This window comes from Micromys minutus (assembly GCF_963924665.1).
Source record: "Micromys minutus genome assembly, chromosome: 12".
Classification (NCBI taxonomy): Eukaryota; Metazoa; Chordata; class Mammalia; order Rodentia; family Muridae; genus Micromys; species Micromys minutus.
Window position 1 is genome coordinate 15,796,276 of NC_137981.1, and position 23,256 is coordinate 15,819,531.

Genomic DNA, 23,256 nt, shown 5'->3' on the forward strand with positions numbered 1-23,256 from the left:
TCACCTGGCAGTAGCTGAGTTCTTGGCCTGAAAAAAATCAATACCTATGAAAAAGTTCGTGTTGAAGTTTTTAACCCAGAAGCTGAGCATTGTCAAACACAGAGGCACAATTATAGGAAAAGCAAAAAGGCCCGCAAGAAAGATCCTGGGAGAAGAGTTAGAAAAACAAGCCACGGGCAGTCCCTGTGAGACCGTCCGAGTCCTGGCAGGGAGGAGAGGGTTAAATCCCTTCCTCCGCAGTACAAAAGAAAAGAGTGTGCGGAAAGATTAGGATTTTTGCTTTTACAATAGGAGCTGCAGGAGCGTTGGGAAGAAGCTGAAGGGGGGAAAGGGGGCGTCTCTCCTTTAAAGACTTGGGAGATTGAGAGCGAAAGGGAGTCGGGAAAGAGTCACACCAGTCAGTCCGTCTCTGGGACAGGAGAATCCCTCTGCTTCTCAGTGGTTTGTACTGGGGGACCGACACCCGTTGGCCTCAGACCAGACAGGGTGATCGGACCAGGTCACCCCATTAAAACTCAGTGCGCGGTGCGGTGCCTCCCACTCCTACCGCTCGGGAATGTCTCGGCGAAAGCAGCGGAGACCCCAACAGTTAATCTCGGACTGTGAAGGTCCCAGCGCATCTGAGAACGGTGGGTGATGGGGGCAGGTGGTAGCGGGGGTTGGGGGAGCCGGTGTATGAGTCAAAGCTTGCATGGTTCAGGCCAGGGCAATGGAGGGCACCTCGGCCATGAGCCAAAACTGAGCTGGACTTGGTCACTGGGGATGTGAAGGATTCTACGCTTAAGGATGAGGAGAGGGCTCGTGCAAAGGAGATACCCGCTTTGGCTGTTGTCGGGATTCATTCTGTTTGTGTTTTCCTTGCTTTTCTCTGGATGAAATGTAGTTTTCAAACTGGCTCTGTCTCTACCCAAGAGTTTTCTCTCCAAGTCCTTCTTTGCTCACTGGTCTTTGTGCCGTTGCTAAGTAACGTCCTCGGACCTGAAGACCCGTCTCTTAGGGATGGGATTTCCCCCTCTTCTTTCTGGAGAGTTGGGTTGCAAGAGAATGAATTGGATGAACGTGAAGGTTCCCCTGAGGGGGGAAGAGAATAAAGTTTCTCATTGTGGAGCTGTGCTGGGAGCAGAACTCCCAGAGGAAAAAAGCTAATGTCGGTCAGAATGCAGGCTAGCTTGGGGGTGTGCTCCTTGTTCCGAAGGGAAACTGAAAGACAGCCCTGTAAAGGGACTCAGGTTTGGGTTTTAAGGGAGGCAAAGATAGTACTTAACGTGCGAATTAACATACCTGTTCATATATGCTATCACTGCATAAGGATTTTTTTTGTTTGGTTTGGTTTTTGGTCTTTTTTTTTTTTTTTTTTTTTTTTTCCTGATGCAGATATGGTCTCCTTATGTAGCCTAGACTAGCTCTGCAGTGACTAAACAGCCCTAAGTGACCCAGAACTTTTGGCAATTCTCCTGTCTCAGGCGTCTGAACAAATGTGCACCATCATGCTAAGTTGCTGTATGTTTCTTTTAATCAACAAATTTCCTCCGGGAGAAGAGAGCAGGCTGTGTAACTGTAGCCAAGCTGGGCTTAAACTCGTGATCTGTGTGCTGTGATTACGGGCAGGCACCAGCACAGCTGGATGCGAAAGTCTGCAGTCTGAGACTGCTCCAGCCTGTGAAAGGCCATGATAGGATGAGGAGGATTTTAGGAACTGACTGTTCAATGCCTCAGAGACAAGCTAAGGTCAGCAGAAAAGAATATGTATCGGATGCTTATATCCCTAAGGCTGGTGGTACCCACTGTCTAAGGACTGAGATAGGAATAGGCATCTATGTCTAGATGAGTATGAGACACAAGACAGTTTTGGACTATGTAGTATGGCTACATGTGTGCTCACATGTAGGAGTCTGAAAGTCCAACTCTGGGCCAGCCTTTCACTTAGCAAACACATGGTATGCCTAAAAAAATATACAATAAGATTATGCATAAGGCTTCCAAAACCATAATGTTCAGGATTGGCTTTTGGACAAACCCTGATCCCCTTCGCTAGCTACACAAGCTTGCTTTTGCTTCTCTATGCCTCAGTTTCTCCATCTGTTAAACAGCTAGGGATGAGTATAATAGTTACCTTATTAACTTGTGTAAGGCCTTTGGGGACATCACCAGCATAAATGGCATTTTTTAGAGACACGCCTACCATTCGTACTTAGTGGGAAGGGATATGGCAATTGTCACATGTGAGGGCAGTGACCGCCCAGGGACTCCTCAGCAACTCCAGTATGCCTTTATAAGACACGAGGGGCTCTGGGGCACCGCATTTGTGGCGGCTAGAACTAATTATGGGTTGAACTTGTCTTTTCCACTTGTACTAAAATGACTTTAGGTCGAGTCATTGCAGCATGCACAATGAAACCTTAACAAACAAGTTAAGTTTGGGGTAGGAACCATCTTCCCCAAGTGGCTGAGATCCCACTGTGCCCATATTTAGAGGTTCTTTGGTGAAGGCATCCTTCCCCTCTGAGACACATTAAGCCTCCTTAATGCTGCTATAGGCCGGATGTTTCCTCCTCCAGCTCTATAGGAGATTTCCCCCAGAGCCCGAGAGTTGCCTCGCAGTCCTGCTCCCCCGCTGGTTCAATTGTGGAACTATGCTGAACGCCACCCCCAGCCCCCAAGAGGCATGTTCTCCTCTCCTTCCTCCCATCTGCTCACCCATTCCCCACACCGTGGCTGAGCGAAAGTTTTCTCCAAGAGGCAGAGGGTATCCAGCTGCTGCCTTAGTGGATTCTCAAACCCTTTAGGGTACGGTCTGACGTGGAGCCGGAAGTATAGAGACACTGTTGTAAATCCACTTCTCTGGAACCCGGAAAGGCTTACACACTCTATGAAGCAAGAAAATTGGGTAAACTTTGTACTTGTAGGAAAGACAAAAAGTAACATAGGGAGCAAGGAAGCCTTAGAAATGTCTGTTAATCTACCTTAAGCAAAAGAGTGCTGAGATCCCATCACAGATGGTTGTGAGCCACCATGTGGTTGCTGGGAATTGAACTCAGGACCTCTGGAAGAGCGGCCAGTGAGTGCTCTTAGCAGCTGAGCCATTTCTCCAGCCCTGTTGCGATTTCATAACTGTAATTTTGCTACTGTTATGAATTATAATGTAAATATCTTGTTTTCTGATGGTCTTAGGTGACCCCTGTGCAAGGATCATTTTATCCCCGAGAGGTCGCAACACACAGGTTGAAAACAGAGGTCCATGGCATACGCGCACACACAAAAACTACTGCTACTACAATCACTACCATCATCATAAATAATAAATCATAAATCGTAAATAATTCTTTTGGTTTTTGGTTCTTTGAGATGGGGTTTCTCTGTGTAGCTTTGGCTGCCCTAGAACTTGATCTGTAGACCTGGTTGGTCTTGATTGTTGTTGGATTTTGTCTGTTTGTTCTTAAATATTATCTATCTTACGTATATGAGTACTTTATAGCTGTCTTCAGACACACTAGAATAGGGTATTGGATTCCATTACAAATGGTTGTGAGCCACCATGTGGTTGCTGGGATTTGAACTCAGGTCCTCTGGAAGAGCAGTCAGTGCTCTTAACCGCTGAACCATCTCTCCAGCCCTGTTTGTTTGTTTTTTTTAAAGATTTGCTCTAAGGCATAAGGGGACTGATTGTTTTACCAGGGAACCCCATTTAGATTCACAGCACCAACATGGCAGCTCACAACCACCTGTAATTTTTATGCCCTCTTCTGGCTTCAATGGGTACCAGGTCCGAAAGTGGTGTGTGTGCATAGATGGAGGCAAGACACTCATACTTATAAAATATAAATAATACATTTTTTTAAATTATTTTATTTTATTGATATGAGTACACTATAGCTGTCTTCAGACACACCAGAATAGGGTATTGGATTCCATTACAGATGGTTGTGAGCCACCATATGGTTGCTGGGAAATGAACTCAGGACCTCTGGAAGAGCAGTCAGTACTCTTAACCACTTAGTTACCTCTCCAGCCCAATAAAAATTTTAAAAATCTATCTTAAGAACTCCTAGAATCAGGGGCTGGAGAGATTGCTCAGTGGTTTAGAGCACTGACTGCTCTCCCAGAGGTCCTGAGTTCAATTCCCAGCAACCACATGGTGGCTCACAACCATCTGTAATGAGATCTGATGCCCTCTTCTGGTGTGTCTTAAGACAGCTATAGTGTACTCATATATAATAAGTAAATAAATCTTTCTAAAAAAAAAAAAAAAAAAAAGAACTAATAAAGTCCTGGGCATATAGTGGTACTCAGCTTTAATCCCAGTGCTCAGGAGACAGAGGCAGATAGATCTCAGTGAGAATAAGACCATCCAAGAAAAGAAAAAGAAAGGAAGGAAGGAAGGAAGGAAGAGAGAAAAGAAGGAGGGGAGGGAGGGAACAGAAAGAACTCCTAAGGGTTTTTATATCAGAATTCCTTAGAGACTTTTTAAAAAGATTTATTTATTTATTATATACGAGTACACTGTCACTGTCTTCAGACACACCAGAAAAGGGCATCAGATTCCATTAAGGATGGTTGTGAGCCACCATGTGGTTACTAGAATTTGAACTCAGGACCTCTGGAAGAGCAGTCAGTGCGCTTAACCACTAAACCATCTTTCCAACCCTACCTTAGAGACTTTCTTACCTAGTCTCCTTTCGTGACCTAAATGGAGGCTTGTTGGCTCTCTCCTGAAATTTGACCTGGCTATCTAAACTTCTCTCCCCTCTTATAAGCATGCACCATAAATTCTCATCCTCCCCTTCTGATGGGCTATCCTGGGGAAATGCAGAGATTGCCTTGCATTCATGGGGCCCTGCATTATCCGTTACACAGAATCCACCAATAACTATGCCATCATTGCACTTCCAGCCTTTCCTTCTACCCCAGAGCGTAGACCGGAAGGATTTGGGGTGTAGCGCAGCCGTTTGTTTCATCTATACACAAAGCAATGGTTACACTAAATAAGAGCTGCCCTCCTTTGCTTAGAGTGCGTTGCTATTGTGCCTTTAAGACGCAGCCCTGAAAAATCTTTCTCCACTTTCTTTTTGCACAGCTCCTTGACTAGAACTAACAATACTCACCGAACGCAAGCGATGAACAGGAAACAGTCTATTTACTTAAAAACTGGAGAACAAGAATCCCTCCCCTACAGAGACTAGATACCAGAATGAGAGAGCACGGGGGACGTAATGTTAACTAGTACATCTGGGAAATGATCAGAAGCCCAGATATTTAGTGAGGAGAAACCAGGACAACCGCCGTGCAGACCTGGAGGGAGAGGAGGGAGTTGGCAGACAGCAAGAATAGCAAAGGCAAGGAAGGCAAAAAAATAGGGCACCTTACACGAGAGAGAGGGTTGTCCCTCAGGCTTCTGGACCTGAGATTTCAGTTTTAGACAATTGCTGCGGTGGGTGTCGGGAAAGAGATTTCTCTAAGTGGACAGAAAGTAATGTGGCCGCAGCAGGATGCTCATGAGTTCAAGGCCAATCTGAGCAACTCTAGACTTTGTCAAGAAAGAATGGGAGACAGAGAGAGTCTGACTGACTCAGACTTGGCTAGAACCTGGGATAAGGAAGCAGAAAGCCCACTTTTCCTTTTTTCATTGTTTTGTTTTGTTATTTGTTTTTTGTTTTTTGTTTTGTTTTGTTTTGTTTTTTTTTTGTTATTTGTTCTTTAGACAGAGTTCCTCTGTTTGGTTTGCTGTCCTGGTACTCTGTAGACCAGGCTAGCCTCGAGCTCAAAGAAATCTGCTTGCCTCTGCTTCCTGAGTGCGGGGATTAAAGGCCTGCACCACCACACTGCCCTTCGCTCTCCTTTGGAGAAAACTGAGTTTTCAAACTAGTCTACAGCAAGGATATATGACTTTATTATTATTATTATTATTATTATTATTATTATTATTATTATTATTATTATTATTATTATTACTATTATCATTTAAGTACACTTTTGCTGTCTTCAGACACATCAGAAGAGGGCATCAGATCTCACTACAGATGGTTGTGAGCCACCATGTGGTTGCTGGGAATTGAACTCAGGACCTCTGGAAGAGCAGTCAGTGCTCTTGACCACTGAGCCATCTCTTCAGCCCATATACAGCTTTTTACCCTTGAAAAATCCTTTCTTTCCTAAAGTTTCAAGGAAGGGTACTCCAACCCCTCCCATTTTGTGTTTTAGTTGCTTGGTTTTGTTTGGTGACGGCATCTTGTAGCTCAGACTGGTTATCTATGAATCTTGATCCTTCTGCCTCAACCCTGCCAAGCCTGTGTCACCGTACATATCCATCTGGATCTCAGGTGTGGACCACAGATCATCAGAGTATTGATCTCATCAGAGATGTACTCATCGGAGACACATCTATCTGCGTGCTGTGCTTGGCCATTCTTATACTTCATTCATTTTATTCCTTCTAATTCCTCCATCATCACCTCCCCTACACTGACTTATTTGTTTATTCTGAGACAGGGTCTCACTAAGTAGCCCTGGCTGGCGTTGAACTCATAAAAGATCTGCCTGACTCTGCCACTTAAAGACTAAGATTAAAGGCATGTGCTACCACTTCCAGCTGCCTCCTTCGTTTTCACTGTTATTATTATTATTATTATCATTATTATTATTATTATTATTATTATTATTATTATAGATATTTTTATTTTGTTTTATGTATATGGGTGTTTTGCCTGAATACATGTCAGTGTTCTACATGTGTGCTTGGTGCTTGTAGAGGCCAGAAGATGGTGCCAGAGCGTGTCAGATCCTATAGAACTGAAGTTACAGTTAGTTGTAAGCTCCCACGTGGGTGCTGGGAACCAAACCTGGGTCTTCTGTAAGAACAGCAAGTACATGCGTTTAATCCCAGAACATGGAGGCAGAAGCAGGCAGATCTCTGAATTAGAGGCCAACATGGTCCACAGAGCCAGTTTCAGGACAGCTAAAGCCAAGGTTACTCAGAAACCTGTCTCAAGAAGAAAGAAAGATGAGCTGGAGAGACTCGGTGGTTGAGTGCACCGACTTCTCTTCTGGAGGTCTTGGGTTCAATTCCCAGCAACTACATGGTGGCTCACAACCATCTGTAATGAAATCTGATGCACTCTTCTGGTGTGTCTGGGGACGGCTACAGTGTGCTCATATGTAATAAATGAATGAATCTTTAAAAAAAAATAAGAAGAAGAAGAAAGAAAGAAAGAGTAAGGCGTTGTGGCACAAAATCTTAATCTTTGCACTCAGGAGGAAAAGAGAAGTAGATCTCTGTGGGTTCCAGGTGGCCCAGTATATAGAGTGAGTTTCAAGCCAGGGCTACAGAGTGAGACCCTGTTTCAAGATGAAAGAAAGAATGGAAGAGAGACAGACAGACAGACAGACAGGGAGAGAGGGAGAGAGAGAGAGACAGAGAGAGAGAGATTGATTCTCCTCAAACTGAAAAGAAGAAATAACAAACTGGGACTTTAATTGAGTATTTGTGCTCAGTGAAGGGTCAGATTTCTAAAATACCTTTGAGTTCCATACAAATGTCTTGTCTTCTGTCTACCATGTGGAACAGGCCATGGGCACATCCATAGGTTTCAGTATAGGTTTGGTTTGGCAAAGAATGACATGTATGAGTTTAGTAAAGAAGACTGAGAAAGAGATGGTGGATGGGACAGTCTCTAAAAAGTGATCTTGGCGACATTTACAAATCTATTTATATTTATGGTGGCTGCCAATGAGTAATGGACTAATTCAGATAACATTTGTGATGAATAGGGGAAGGTTTGAAGAGGATAGTCCTCAAAGCTCTCTTATTGGAGTACTTGCCCCTTCTCATGTCTTGTGAGCTGGGATTATGTGTGTGCTGGACACTGAACCAAAGGCCTGTGGGCTGATAATACTCTGCCACTGAACATCAGCAGCAGACCTTAGTTTCAGCATATAATCTGTATCTGTAGCTCAGAAATTAAATAGTGGCATTGCCAGATACTGGAGTGACAAGCATTTACCAAAATGCCCTCTCTCTCTCTCTCTCTCTCTCTCTCTCTGTGTGTGTGTGTGTGTGTGTGTGTATACACATGGATGTGTTCACTTAGGATTAAACTCAGAGCCTCAGTGTGTGCTAGGTAAGTGTCTACCACTGAAAGCTACATCCCCAGCCTTCAATGAAATAAGTGAGGAGCTTTATAAAAAACTAATGCTTGCGTTAGACACCGTTAATCTCAGAGCGAGTCGATCTCTGAGTTTGAGGCCACGCTGGCCTACATTGCAAGTCCAAGACTAGCCAGAGCTACATAGTAGGACTGTTTCAAACTAATAGTGGTGATTATGGAAACACTTGGATCCTGCCCTGAGGGCCTTTGAGTTTATTTTAGCTTTGAGATGGGTTCTTCATTTGTTTGTTTGGTTTGTGGTTGTGTATGTTTTGTTGTTCTTTTCTTTCTGTCTTCATTCATTCATTCATTCATTCATTCATTCATTCATTCTGCTGTTTGTGACTGAACTCGGGGACTTCTACTGAGTTATAGCTCCAGCCCAAGACATCAGAATGTCCTATAGCTCTAAAGGCTGAGAGCCACTGTTTATATAAACTACTCTGTTGCCCAGGCCTTACATGGCTTTGACTGTGTTCTTCCTGACCTTTCTCTCCCAAGCCTGAAGCAGCTTATTGGGGTACCAGGCTTTTTGTTTATTTTTCAGATGGTGTCTTTTCTTTTTAAGATTTATTTATGTAATGTATATGAGTTCACTGTAGCTGTCTTCAGACACACCAAAAGAGGGCATTGAATCCCATTACAGATGGTTGTAAGCCACTATGTGGTTGCTAGGAACTGAACTCAGTACCTCTGGGAAAAGCAGTCAGTGCTATTAACCATTGAGCCATCTCTCCAGCCCCAGATAGTGTCTTACACAGTTCAGGCTAGCCACTAACTTATATTGAAGTCAATAAGGATAAACTTGACCTTCTGATTCAGCTGCCTTCAACTTCAGAGTGCTGGGATTACAAGTATGCCTGGTTTGTGTTGGGGACTGAACCCAGAGTTTTGTGTTTGTGTGCCAAGCATCCTAACTACCAACGGGGAACTAGACCCCAGCCCCTGGGCACTAGCCTTAGAAGAGAGGCTTCTTGTTTTGTTTGTTTTCCATTTCAGATCTTTGTAAATTTGAACAAGCAGTGCAGGTCCACACCCATCACAAACCCCTTGTCTGTGGCCTAGGGCAGTCCACTTCACATTCTCTGTTATCCAGGTTTACCATTAGCATCTCCTTAGCATGCTTAGCATGCTCCTATGTTTTGTGACTTTAGCCCTGTCTGCACAAGAATCTTGCTCCCTTTTTCAGAATAGGCAGCGGGTGGAAAAGGGTGTTGAGGAGTGGATGGTTTCTCTTACCAGTCGGTGGCTGTTGATACATCACCTTTCACCAGGGACTAAATTTACCTTAAAGGGTGCAGATCAAATGACACATCAGAAAGCACATTTCATTACAAAGCAAGAAAGGGGACACTGTTTCCCAGGAGAAGAAGAAAAGAAAAGGATTTCTTTTCTTGTCCAAGGTCTTAACAGAACAGCAACTGGATATCAAATGTTCAGAGCTCATTAACAAATGCTCTGTAGAAAGTCTTCATCTGATTCAAGAACAAATGGCAGGGAGGAGCCACACAGGCCTTTCTCTGGCTTCAGGATGCACATGGGAAGCAGGTCAGGAGCCAAAGTGGTGACTGCTGCTCCACTCTGTGGACTTGGAAAAGTCACTTAACCTCTGTGAGCTTGTGTTTCCTTATCTGTAAAACCAAAGCACACTGCACTTAGCTGTGTCTTGGACAAACCGAAACCCTAAGCTCATCTCCATTTGCAAGGGTTAGAAAAACAGCTCATCCATTTCAGTGTTCTGATTCAGGGGCTCTGAAGGCTACCATCTTTTCTTAAAGAAGAAAAACTTTTTTAAAAAGTTTAAAAAAAAAGATTTATTTTATGTAAACGAGTGCTCTATCTATATATCTATCTGCATGCCAAAAGAGGGCATCAGACCCCCGGGATAATTGGTTGTGAGCCACCACGTGGTTCCTCGGGACTGAACTCAGGACCTCTGAATGCCCTTAACCTCTGGGCCATCTCTCCAGCCCTGAGATTATCCGAAGTCTTAAAACATAAGATTGTGTTTTCTTTCTATCTATCTATCTATCTATCTATCTATCTATCTATCTATCTATCTAGTAGACCAGGGTGGTCTCAAACTTAGAGACCCATTCACCTGCTTTGGCTTGTGGTGCTGGAAAGCATGTAGAAGCATATGTTTATTTTATTTTATTTTTAGACAGGATCTCACTATATAACCCCAGCTGATATGGAGCTCCCTCTGTGGACCGGGCTTGGAACCAACTGCCCCCTGAGTGCTGTGGTCAAAGGTGTGTGCCACCACTCTCAAGTACCTACTGAAATATTGATTAGGTTGGGCACATACTTCCCCTCCAAGACTCTTTAACCTAGACATATGCCAATGACACTACTGAGAAATTAACAAGGTTGGGAGGTGAAGGATGAGGATGTTGCTCAGTGGGAGAGCTCTTGCTCTAGCATTTGTGGGATCCTACAAATGGTACCGGGTGCAGTGGACATGGTGGATCCGGTTTATAATCGTCTGAGTCTGGGTAGTAGAAGCAGAAGGGTGGAGCTAGCCTTAGTCATGTAGTAAGTTTGAGGCCAGCCTGGGCTACGGGAAACACTATGAAAAAAAGCCAACTAACAAGCAAAAATATATTATTTTAGTGTATTTTAGGTTATTAAAAATATAACTTCCTGGGGGGCTGGAGAGATGGCTTAGGTTAAGAGCACTGACTGCTTTTCCAGAGGTCCTGAGTTCAATTCCCAGCAACCACATGGTGGCTCACAACCATCTGTAATGAGATCTGATGTCCTCTTCTGGTGTGTCTGAAAACAACTAGTGTACTCATGTATAAAACAAATAAATAAATCTAAAGAAATAAATTTACTAATTCATAATATTTTAGGCTCTTCAAATTTTAAAAAGTTCCTTATTTATATTCTCCTTTGGAAGGGAAAAGTCCCGCATATGTTAATACTATGCTTTTAGCATTTTCTAGTCTGGGCAAACAGCTCAGTGGTGTGGCACTTGGTTCAAAGTTCCATCACTAGCACCACAAAAATAAATAGTTTGCAGTTTTTATGCTTTCAAAATATTTTTTTCTGATAATGACAGTGTATGTAAAATATTGTCTCTTTATAAAAAGGTGGATGGTGGCATATTCTGTGAAACTGGTTCCAGTTTATCAGTCAGGCAGAAGTAGAACTGGGAAGACTATAATTGCAGAATTTGGGGAAGGATGGGAGGTTACTATTAGACTCAGCTACAAAGACCATGTTTCAGAAACAATAATAAGAAAGCCATAGTTGTGTAGCCCTGGCATTTGGAAAGCTGATGCAGAAGGGTTGCTGGTTTCAAAGTCAGCCTAGGCTACACAGAACATTTCCAAAAAAGAAAAAGAAAGGAACATATGAGTTTATTTATTCCCACTACCAAAATACAAATACAAAACCTGAGATCACTTTTTTTTACAGGTAAAAATAAGGGGTTTTAGAAAGTGGGGGACTCTTTAAATCTCATCTCAAGGGAGGAGAAGAAGAATGCAGAGAACCTGGTCTGAGGCACCTTAACCCTACTTACTCCCTCTGAATAAAAGGCAGGGCCCAGTGGAGGTGAGCAGGTTCCCATCTTGTTTAGGAATTGAAATCCACTTGGGGCTGTTAGAAGCTTTGGACCCTGAACGCAGACTGAAAGCCCATTCCGCATCTTCCCCATTGTTCCAGAAGGAGCTCCCCTCCCCCAAGGTTGGAGCTGGGTTGGACCCCCTTAGGCCTTTGTAAGCTAATATCTTATTTAATTGTCCGCAATAGGGACAGGGGTGGGGGTTGGGGTAAAGAGGGTACCAAATAGGAGAGGGCTTTTTTAAAGTATGAACTCAGCATTTGGTATAGGGCCGGTGGCCTGTGGACTAACTTGTGTTTAGCTGTAATTCTGAGGGAAGGGCTTCGTGTTCCTCAAGAAGGGGCCCTCAGATGACTCCCTTGGGAATTGTATCTTGCAACTCCCCCCCCCCAATTTCTTTTGTGAAGAGATGAAGGTAGGATGGGAGTAGGGGTGAAGACAAAACTTGAGATCAGTCTGCAGTGTGCGAGCTGGCAAGGGGTGGGCGTTTGAGGCCGCTCCTCCCATTCTTGTCCTCCGACCTCTGAGGCGGACAGACCACCCTTTGGAATCCACGTTTTCCAAGCTCAGCAGATCCTTTATCCAAAGCAAAATTACTGAAGCCTATCGCCTTAATCTATTGAGCGGGCAATGTTTCCCACTGTGGGCTTGGGGCTGACCCGGTGGAAGCAGCTAGAATAAAGACATCTGGGGTGGGGAGCTGGCAGAGGATAGGGTACAGTGGGCCCCCAATGTGCCTCACTGTCACCTGACCCAGAGCCGGGGTACAGCTTCCTAGACTTACGCCCCCCCCCCACACCCCTTCACGCACTCCCCGCTCTCGCCTCCTTCATCCTGGCAGCTTCTCCGCACAAACTCTCCTCCCCCATCTCCCCACTACCCGCTTTCGCGCTCCAGCTCCTCCCCTCCTCCGCGGCTCCTCGCTCCCCTCCCCCCTCCGCCGCTGCTCCCTGCCCCCGCCACCGCCGAGCTCCTCCGCAGTCTGGGCCGCTGGGTGCAGAGACTGCCGCAGCGCCGGCGGCCTCCCCAGACCGGATACCCATTGTGTCCTAACCCATCCCGCCTTCCACTTCTCACGGCCATGGCGCAGGAAACCGGGAACAGCTCTCGACTCGGGGGGCCCTGCGGGGAGCCTGCGGAGCGCGGAGGTGCGGTAGGGCCCGGCTTGGGCAGAGATGGGGGGCGAGGGGACGCTCGCGTGTAAAAGGACTTTAAGTGGGCGGATAAAATGTGTGACTCTACACATAAGGCCCCAGTTTTCACATCCATTCCCACCCTTCCTAGACCAGAGGAGGGGGAGGGGTGACGGAGGAGGCTCGGAGAGTGAGCGCCCTATTCCCCAACCCCCCTTTTGCTGGGTGTCTAGGAACCTCGAAGAGTCTGATCCGGTCTGAGCGCCAGCTTCCAGCGGGGTCCGACTGTAAGCTTATCTTCCGACCCTAACCGGAGGATTCCTGGGCCGCTCGTTCTTTAGAGCCTCCGTTATCCTACACAACCGCATTACCCACACTTTCTCCTTGTCTTCTCCCCAGGTGATGCTAGTGAGGAGGACCACCCCCAAGTCTGTGCCAAATGCTGTGCACAATTCTCAGACCCGACCGAATTCCTCGCTCACCAGAACGCATGTTGCACTGACCCACCGGTAATGGTGATAATTGGGAGCCAGGAGAACCCCAGCAACTCTTCAGTCCCCTCTGCGCCCCGGCCAGAGGGCCACAGTAGGCCCCAGGTCATGGACACAGAGCACAGCAATCCCCCAGATTCTGGGTCCTCTGGGGCCCCGGATCCTGCCTGGGGGCCAGAGCGGAGGGGAGAGGAATCTTCTGGGCATTTTCTGGTCGCTGCCACAGGTACAGCGGCTGGGGGAGGTGGGGGCCTGATCTTGGCCAGTCCCAAGCTGGGAGCAACCCCTTTACCTCCAGAGTCTACCCCTGCACCCCCTCCTCCGCCCCCTCCCCCTCCCCCTCCAGGTGTAGGCAGTGGCCACTTGAACATTCCTCTGATCCTGGAAGAGCTACGGGTGCTGCAGCAGCGCCAAATTCATCAGATGCAGATGACTGAGCAAATCTGCCGCCAGGTGCTGCTACTTGGCTCCTTAGGACAGACAGTGGGCGCCCCTGCCAGTCCCTCAGAGCTACCTGGGACAGTGACTGCCTCTTCCACCAAACCCCTACTGCCTCTCTTCAGTCCCATCAAGCCAGCGCAGACTGGCAAGACACTGACATCCTCCTCCTCATCGTCCTCCTCCTCAGGCGCAGAACCACCTAAGCAGGCTTTCTTCCACCTTTACCATCCACTGGGATCACAACATCCCTTCTCAGTAGGAGGGGTTGGGCGAAGCCACAAACCCACCCCTGCCCCCTCCCCTGCCCTACCAGGCAGCACGGATCAGCTGATTGCCTCGCCTCATCTGGCTTTCCCAGGCACCACAGGACTCCTGGCCGCTCAGTGTCTTGGGGCAGCAAGGGGCCTTGAGGGTGCCGCCTCCCCAGGGCTCCTGAAGCCAAAGAATGGAAGCGGTGAGCTGGGCTATGGGGAGGTGATCAGTTCCTTGGAGAAGCCCGGTGGAAGGCACAAATGCCGCTTTTGTGCAAAAGTATTCGGCAGTGACAGTGCCCTGCAGATCCATCTTCGTTCCCACACGGGTGAGAGGCCCTACAAGTGCAATGTCTGTGGTAACCGGTTCACGACTCGGGGCAACCTCAAAGTACATTTCCACCGGCATCGTGAGAAGTACCCACACGTGCAAATGAATCCACATCCAGTACCTGAGCACCTCGACTACGTCATCACCAGCAGTGGGCTGCCTTATGGAATGTCTGTGCCTCCGGAGAAAGCAGAAGAGGAGGCAACCACGCCAGGCGGAGGTGTTGAACGCAAGCCTCTGGCGTCCTCCACCACAGCACTCAGTGCCACAGAGAGCCTGACGCTGCTGTCCACTGGTACAAGCACAGCAGTGGCTCCTGGGCTCCCTGCTTTTAACAAGTTTGTGCTCATGAAAGCAGTGGAGCCCAAGAGTAAAGCTGACGAGAATACTCCCCCAGGGAGTGAGGGCCCCGCCATCGCTGGGGTAGCAGACAGTGGCTCCGCAACCCGAATGCAGCTAAGCAAGCTGGTGACATCACTACCGAGCTGGGCACTGCTTACGAATCACTTGAAGTCAACTGGAAGTTTCCCCTTCCCTTACGTGCTAGAACCCTTGGGGGCTTCGCCTTCTGAGACCTCAAAGCTGCAGCAGCTAGTAGAAAAGATTGACCGCCAAGGAGCTGTGGCGGTGGCATCTACTGCCTCGGGAGCTCCCACAACTTCTGCCCCGGCACCTTCATCCTCTGCTTCTGGACCTAACCAGTGTGTCATCTGTCTCCGGGTGCTGAGCTGCCCTCGGGCTCTACGCCTGCATTATGGCCAACATGGAGGTGAGCGGCCCTTCAAGTGTAAAGTGTGTGGCAGAGCTTTCTCCACAAGGGGCAATCTGCGCGCACATTTCGTGGGTCACAAGACCAGTCCAGCTGCCCGGGCCCAGAACTCCTGCCCCATTTGCCAGAAGAAGTTTACTAACGCTGTCACCCTGCAGCAGCATGTTCGGATGCACCTGGGGGGCCAGATCCCTAACGGGGGTTCCACACTTCCTGAAGGTGGGGGAGCTGCCCAGGAAAACAGCTCTGAGCAGTCTACAGGCTCCGGACCAGGAGGATTCCCCCAGCCACAGTCCCAGCAGCCATCTCCAGAAGAGGAGATGTCTGAGGAAGAGGAGGAAGAGGAGGAAGAAGAGGAAGACGTGACGGATGAAGATTCCCTAGCAGGAAGAGGCTCAGAGAGTGGGGGAGAGAAGGCCATATCGGTTCGAGGTGACTCAGAAGAGGTGTCTGGGGCAGAGGAGGAAGTAGCAGCGTCGGGAGCAGCACCCACTAACGCGAAGGAGATGGACAGTACCGAGAAAGCCACTCAGCACGCCCTGCCGCCACCTCCACCACCGCCCGACAACCTGGATCATCAACAACCCATGGAGCAAGGAAGCAGTGACGTTTCCAGAGGCGTGGAGGAAGAGGCCAAACTGGAGGGAACCTCAAACCCGATGGCAGCACTTGCCCAAGAAGGGGAGGGCACCAGCACCCCTTCAGTGGAAGAGCTGAACTTACCAGAAGCCATGAAAAAGGAGCCAGGCGAGAGCTGCATCAGAAAGGCCTGTGAAGTGTGTGGCCAGAGCTTTCCTTCCCAAACAGCTCTGGAGGAGCATCAGAAGACCCACCCCAAGGATGGGCCGCTCTTCACTTGTGTCTTCTGCAGGCAGGGCTTCCTTGACCGAGCTACCCTCAAGAAGCACATGCTGTTGGCTCACCACCAGGTACCACCTTTTGCACCCCATGGCCCTCAGAATATTGCTACTCTTCCCTTGGTCCCTGGCTGTTCCTCCATTCCTTCTCCAGGGCTCTCCCCATTCCCTCGAAAGGATGACCCCGCCATCCCATGAGCCTGTTTTCTGTAACTGGTCCTCTATAACCCGGGAACAGAAACTGAGAGCTCCGTAGAAGGACCTCCAAGATTTACTCACCCTTCTCTTGTCTTTTCTCAAGTTCTGACATGATGTTTCTAGTGGCTTCTCTCTAGTCCCCAGAGTTTGACAATTGCATTTGAAAGACAATGTCCCCTGAGAAATTTTTATCACCTTTTTGTTCTGTGTAACTAAGGGAAGCAAATTCTCTATAGCTTTCACGCTCTCAAGGGGAAGCTCTCTCTTCTCCCTTTCCCTCTGGCAGGTGTACTAGAACCCCCATCTTTGGAATGGCAGCCTTGTTCAAAGGGGCTGACAACTGTCCATGGAAGGCCCGGAGCTACTCCTTGGTGATCTTGACCAAGTTACCCTCAAGACTTTCTTGGGCCAGGACCTTCTTGAAGCTTGTGAGGGGTGGTAGGTTTCTTTTCTTTCTGCAACCACGGCATAGTTTTCCACCAAGCCCTGGAGTTCTAGATCTACCTGAGTTGCCACTTGAGCCCTAGCACCATCATTGCTGTCAAAGCCCAGGGACTGTGCTTGACAAGGTGACTCCAACGACATGATCCAGAGAGGCAGAGGAGAAAATAGCCTCCCTTCCACTTCAGCCTCTTGTAGCTGAGGCTGTGCCCAACAAGCACATCAGAGGAAAGAAGTAACTATAACTTCTTTCTCCTTCCCCCTGCTCCAGATGGTTCTGGCAATGAAGATATTGTAATAGTTGGTGGCTCAACCCTAGGAGGTAGGGACAAAAAAAAAAAGGACTGGGATCCTTTTTCAGTCTGTCCTTGACTCGACACATTAAGGCAAAGATAGTGGCTGGTCAAAAGGCCAGGACTCCTTTAACTTCTCATTTCTTACCAAGAGTTCTTTCATGTGATATTTTAGGAAGTATGAAGTTCCTGACTCTAAAGAGCCTCATTGGTAAGGGTGGTTATTTGAGTAACAGTGGAGAGTTGAGGATTGTTGCTAAAACAGGCATCGCTGGGAATCTACTTGTTGAAGAGTAGGGCTTGATGTAAGGGGACTTGATGTTCAGCTCTTGCGAGTATGAACATTTTCTTTGAGCTAGTGGTGATGTGGTGTGCAAAGGTACCAGGGGCCATGGGGTGCTTCCTGTCACTAGAATGTTTTTAGTTTTAGATGCTCCCTATTTTATTCCCTCACCCCTTATATTTCCCTTGTTGTCTTCTCAAAACCCCTTTCCTCCCCAGTCTTGCCTGACCATGGCAAGCTTATGTCTTATTTTTCACAGATGTTGAGAGACAGAGCTTCAAGTCCTGCCTCCCTGTCTCTCTTGTCTTGTAGTGAGATGTAGTATTTACTCTTAACATAGGATCCTGTGGAACAGGAGTTCTGAGAAGACCGAGTTTTGCTGTTAGCTAATGTCAATGATGATTCTCTAAGGTAGTGGGCTCCAGAGCTCCCTAACACAGTAAAGTGTGTAGGAGCAGAGGAGAGATACTAGAATCTTTTCGTTCATCATTAAAGGCGTTTGGCCAAGCTTTTGTGTGTTTCTCCTTATTTTACGACTAAATAACCAGATGGGGTGTGATTTTGGCGTTCCCTAACATGGAGATTCTCTTCCCACCTTTTTCTCCTGCCAAAGCTGAACAGATGGTTTAGAAATACCTAACTTCCTCAGCCTTGTCCCTAAACGACCTCCATTGGATATGATTTCACTGAGGGGGGAAAAGGCTTTTAAAACCGAGATTCTATTTTTCAAAAGGTACTTTCCCAGGGTACAGGCAATGTCTAGGTTTTCCTTTACCACTTTTTTACCAAAACACGACTTTTTGTGTGTTGTTTTGTGTGAGCTTGAAGGCTGTTTATCAGTCTTTCTGAGAACAAAAGCAGCCCAATGACAACAGTGAATCTGTATATGATTTTTGAGATCCAACATTATAATCAAAGAGGGAAAACATTCTACCAATAAAGGAAGATCTTGCTATTAAGAAGTCAGACAAAGGGGCTGGAGAGATGGCTCAACAATTAAGAGCCCTGGCTCATTGGCTACTCTTCCAGAAGACCCAGATTCAATTCCTAGTAACCACCGCATAGTGACTCATTTAACTGTTAACTCTATTTCCAGGAGGTCTGATACCCTCTCCTGGCTTCTGTGGGTATCAGGCTCACATGTCATACAAATACACATTCAAGCAGACACAAACATGCAATAAAATAATTTTTAAAAACAATAATACAAGCTGGCTGGGTGATAGTGGTACACAGCTTTAATTCTAACACAGGGGGCAGAGGTATGTGGATCTCTAAGACTGAGGCTAGCCTGGTCTACAAGGACCAGTTCCAGGACAGCCAGAGCTATATAGAAGAGCTACATCGAAGAACCTCGTCTTTAAAAATGAAAAGATGCTAATAATGCGAAGAAAAGAGCTAGTCGGGTAGCTTTAGAGACTAGCCTGGGATACATGAGAACCCCCCCCCCCCAGTCTGAGTGTATGTTTATGTATGTGTAAGAGAGAGAAAGACAGGGCTGGAGAGATGGCTTAGTGGTTAAGAACACTGACTATTCTTCCAAAGTCCTGAGTTCAAATCCCAGCAACCACATGGGGGCTCACAACCATCTGTAATGGGATCTGATGCCCTCTTCTGGTGTCTGAAGTACAGCTATGTTGTACTCACATAAATAAATCTTGGAGAAGAGTCTTTATATAGCTCTTACTGGCCTCAAACTCCCAGAAATCTACCAGCCTCTTTCTCCCCCCAACGGCCAGCAGAGAAACTAGGGACTCCAGTCTTTGGTGATGAGGTGCTATTCTCCTGTCACATCGATAATTCTGACAGGAGGCTCCTGGAAAGACAGGTAAGTGTATTCTTTACTCTGCTAAGAATAAAAAACTATTTGACCTTACATGTTCCCACTGGGTCAGTAGAGGAATCCTGGAGGGGGGGGGCGGTTAAGGAGGGCTTTTGTTTTTAATTCCTGGCACATCTTTGTAAATATTTTTTTCCCATTCAGCTTATGGAGGAAAAGAAGTGACTTCCAACCCTTAACCTCCTCGTCCCCACAGGACATAGATAATGCTGCTTACGTCATTATACCAGACTGGCCTGCTAGTTGTCAGTTCTCATTATGGTAACAGCTGTCGGTGAGGTTTCTTCGACACTAAGCCTTCCTTCCCACACTCAGGGCCCTTTTCCATCTCCTTTTCATTCTTTTCCTGTTGTACTTTTCTTGCTTTTGTGTTTCTTTCTCTTCACTGCTCACTCGTCTTTCTGAGTGCCTTTGGTTTCTTCCTTCTTGCTTGGCCCCCATCCTCGCTCTCACTTCCCACCAGATCATCTTTTTGGATGGCAAGTTAATGTTAACCTGCTAGAATGGGTAATGTAAATGCAGTTTGCAGCGCATTGACTTTACAGAAAATAAGCAGAGAATCAAGTCCAGGCTGGAGGAATAAACGTGTGGATGGGAAGCAAGAGAATGCATTTCTCATTCGTTTAGTTTATGAGTGGTTTATTTCACTTCATAGTCCTTCTGTGACCCATTCTAGGAGGAAGGATTATGTATACACATCCTTTTATATGGTGACAAGTACTGGGACTGGTGGAATCCTAGAGATAGCTAACAAACCCAGCCATAGAACTGGGGCTGTTCTTAAACATAGTAACTGATTCAATCCACTCAGCAATCTGATTCATTTTACAAACCTCTGTTGGATCCATTAAACTCTCCTTGGCGAGCAGATGGACTGCTTTTGAGATGCCCCTGTAAGAACAGCTGTCTTTAAAGAGCTTGATGAAGTGACAACCTTTGCCTATCTGCCTGATTCTTTTCTGTTTTCTGGCCCAAAACTGAACAAGCACAAGAAACAAGCCAACGCTCAGGAGTACAATGTGTAGTCAGCTCCCAGAGCTTCCATTACTTTGTCGGAGTCTTAAACCTGCATCTTTCTCCTTAAGGTCTCAGCATTTGCTTTCAGGGAATTCTACCCATGTCGCCCAAATTCATCCATCCATCTTCCTTCCTTTTTTCTTTCTTTCCCATCTCTTAGTGCTGGAATTAAAGGCCTGCCCCCACCACTGCCTGGTTTCCCCCACCCCCATGCCACCCACATTCTATTGGCACAAAGTCTTGTAACTGGGGCCCTAGCTAGACCTTAACTAATGAACACTATCTCCTGGTTCACCAAACACTGAACTAGTTTCTTTCCCAGGATGATCCAACATTTCCCTCCCTTCTGCGTTTCTTTTCACACCTTCAATAAAAGCAAAATACTAGTAGACATTTAGATTTTTGGGCAAGCAATAGGAAAGTGAGTAAACTGGACTGGTGCCAGGAGCCTGTAATCGAAGCTCCTGGGGATCTGGAAAGGAGGATTGCAGGCTCAAGAAATGTCCGAGTCACAGAGTAAGTTGAAAGCTAGGCTGGGGGCTGGAGAGATGGCTCAGCGGTTAAGAGCACCCACTGTTCTTCCAAAGGTCCTGAGTTCAAATCCCAGCAACCACATGGTGGGATCCGATGCCCTCTTCTGGTGTGTCTGGAAGACAGCTGACAGTGTACTCACATAAAGTAAATAAATAAACCTTTAAAAAAAGGAAAGGAAACAAGAAAGAAAGAAAGAAAGAAAGCTAGGCTGGGCAACTCTGTAAGACTGAACAGAAGGGCTGGGGGTACAGATCCGCTAAAACCCTGTCTCAAAGCATGAGATGTGAGGCCCTGGTCCACCCCAGTGCCACAAAAAGAAAAAGTATGAGTAGGACTTAACAAAAATATAACATTCCATCTGAGGACTAAATACTTACAGTAGTGGGTGGGTACGTGAATAATTCATGCCTATGTCACAGATCATCCCAGAACTTGGTATTATTATGCATAATCACTTGGCAATTATGTATTTACGATTCCATGGGTTGCCTAGTCAGAATGCCTTGTCTATATTCTCTGTGGTGAGGACCTGTGCAGGAAGCATTAATTTAGGCAGGAGAATGCATAGCCTTCCAGTTAGGGTAGCTTGGATGGATGGGTGAAATGCTAGCCACCTTTCCTTCTTTGTCGTTTTTAATCCTGTAGATACTTTCCCCTGTTCAAGTGTTCTGTCCACCATAGCAGCTGAACACACAAGATCCAAGAGAGCCTATAGGGGCTGCAAACCTGGAACTCAGGAGATGCTACTCCTGCCACATTGTCCCTTTACTAAATCTAGGAAGAAGCCAGTTCACAAAAGAAGAAATAAAATTAATAGGAAGCACTTGGTTTCCGGGTCCCAGGACAAGGCACCAAGGTGCATATTTTACATATCAAAGCAGACCTGACCTCCAGTTTCTCCCAGCATTCCCCAGTCCCTACCTGGCACACCCTGCCCACAACCTTGAACTTGCCAGCCCAGGGACAGGGCTGTGGTTCCCCCAGAGGCTCCTCCCAATATAATCTATACATGTTGCACATTCTCTCTCACTAGGGGGGTAGTGAATTCACTCAAGAGCAGAGCCCCAATAAACCTGCCTTTAATATGATCTAATCTGGCTTGAACTGGCTTGTTTTGCCAGTTCAGGAAGAATGGAGAGTATATACATCCCACATAAGAACACAAAGAATTGGAGACATTGTGTGGACCCAACCCCCAGAGCACAGGAGGCTGAGGAGTGTGAGCAGTGTAATGTCATCTGCGTTTGCTCTGCTGCCTGGAGATCTCTGGTGCTGTGCTTTCTGTGCACATAATCCGCCACTTAGCTATCCCCCACCACAGCCATTTAAAAAAACGTAACTTTTCATTTATGTATTTATTTACTTTATGCCACTTAGCTATCCCCCACCACAGCCATTTTAAAAACAACTTTCCATTTATGTATTTATTTACTTTACATGAGTACACTGTCGCTGTCTTCAGACACACCAGAAGAAGACATTGGATCCCATTACAGATGGTTGTGAGCCACCATGTGGTTGCTGGGAATTGAACCCAGGACCTCTGGAAGAGCAGTCAGTGCTCTTAACCACTGAGCCATCTCTACAGCCCCTTAACTTTTCATTATTTAGGGAATGTTTTATTAGTTTTCATAATCGAACTACTGTACATAAGACCTTATATGTTTAATACAGTCTGTACAAGTGGAAAACAATCTTCCTAGGATAATATGCTTATTAATTTTTATATAATTGCACACTGCCAACTTAACCCAGTAAACTGATACTTTTACCAAATAGGACAGCTAAAGCTCAAAAGTTCAAATTAATGCCAAGTGAGGTGGCACACACCTTTAACCTTAACACTTGAAAGACAGGTAGATCTCTGTGAGTCTTAGGCCAGTCTGGGCCACGTATCTCAAAACAACTTATATTACACACACACACTTGGGCTGGATAGCTTAGTGGTGGAGCACCGACCCAGCATGTAAAAGGCCAGCATTCAGTGCTACCATGCCTGACTTCTAGCATCACACACAACATAAACACTTTATATAAAAGTATTTAATTATATTTCTATATATTTCAGGGGGTCCACATGTTAAGGACCTTAAAAGAGTAGTGATCTCTGAGCTGGGATATAACTTAGTGGTAAAGAAACCCAATAATCCAGTTCCCAGCATCATGAACACAAAAAAGTGATTTTATGAATGGAATCCAGATTTGTGGATGATTAACTTGAGCAGTGCTATCATTCAATGCAATAATAAAAATATCTTTAGTTCTTATTTCTGGTTGGATTTGCTAGTCAGCCCAGGAGATCTACCGATCTCTGCCTTTCCAACACTGAGGTGACAACTGCCTATCATGGGCTGGAGATAAGGCTCAGTGGTAAAGTGCACTGTTTATTATTACAGAATTGAATTCAAACCCTAGCACCCACAGTGCAGATCACAACTGTCTGTAACTGCACTTCATAAGGATGGCTCCCTCTTCTGGTCTCCAAGGGAACTCTATGTGTGTGTGTGTGTGTGTGTGTGTGTGTGTGTTTATGCAAACAACACATATATGAAAGCATTCAAACACAAAAATAAATCTTTTTCTAAATTAAGCTAAAACAGTGAATATCTGCTACTACACTCAGCTTTGCCTTAAATTTCTGTGGGTTCTGGGAATCTCAGAA

General features: G+C 46.3%; 1 protein-coding gene across 2 annotated transcripts; it reads left to right on the plus strand.

Moving 5' to 3' along the window:
• Positions 1 to 556: 556 nt before the first annotated feature.
• On the plus strand, positions 557 to 16,186 carry SALL2 (spalt like transcription factor 2; the record flags this gene model as incomplete). 2 transcript variants are annotated; one of them, XM_080926359.1, is made up of 2 exons in its annotated part: positions 557 to 629; positions 13,248 to 16,186. In XM_080926359.1, the coding sequence occupies 2 exons, from the start codon at positions 557 to 559 to the stop codon at positions 16,184 to 16,186; spliced, it is 3,012 nt and encodes a 1,003-aa protein (XP_080782485.1). The 2 variants fall into 2 exon arrangements, with proteins under 2 accessions (XP_080782485.1, XP_080782486.1); XM_080926360.1 differs by lacking the exon at positions 557 to 629 and adding an exon at positions 12,797 to 12,863.
• Positions 16,187 to 23,256: the final 7,070 nt, after the last annotated feature.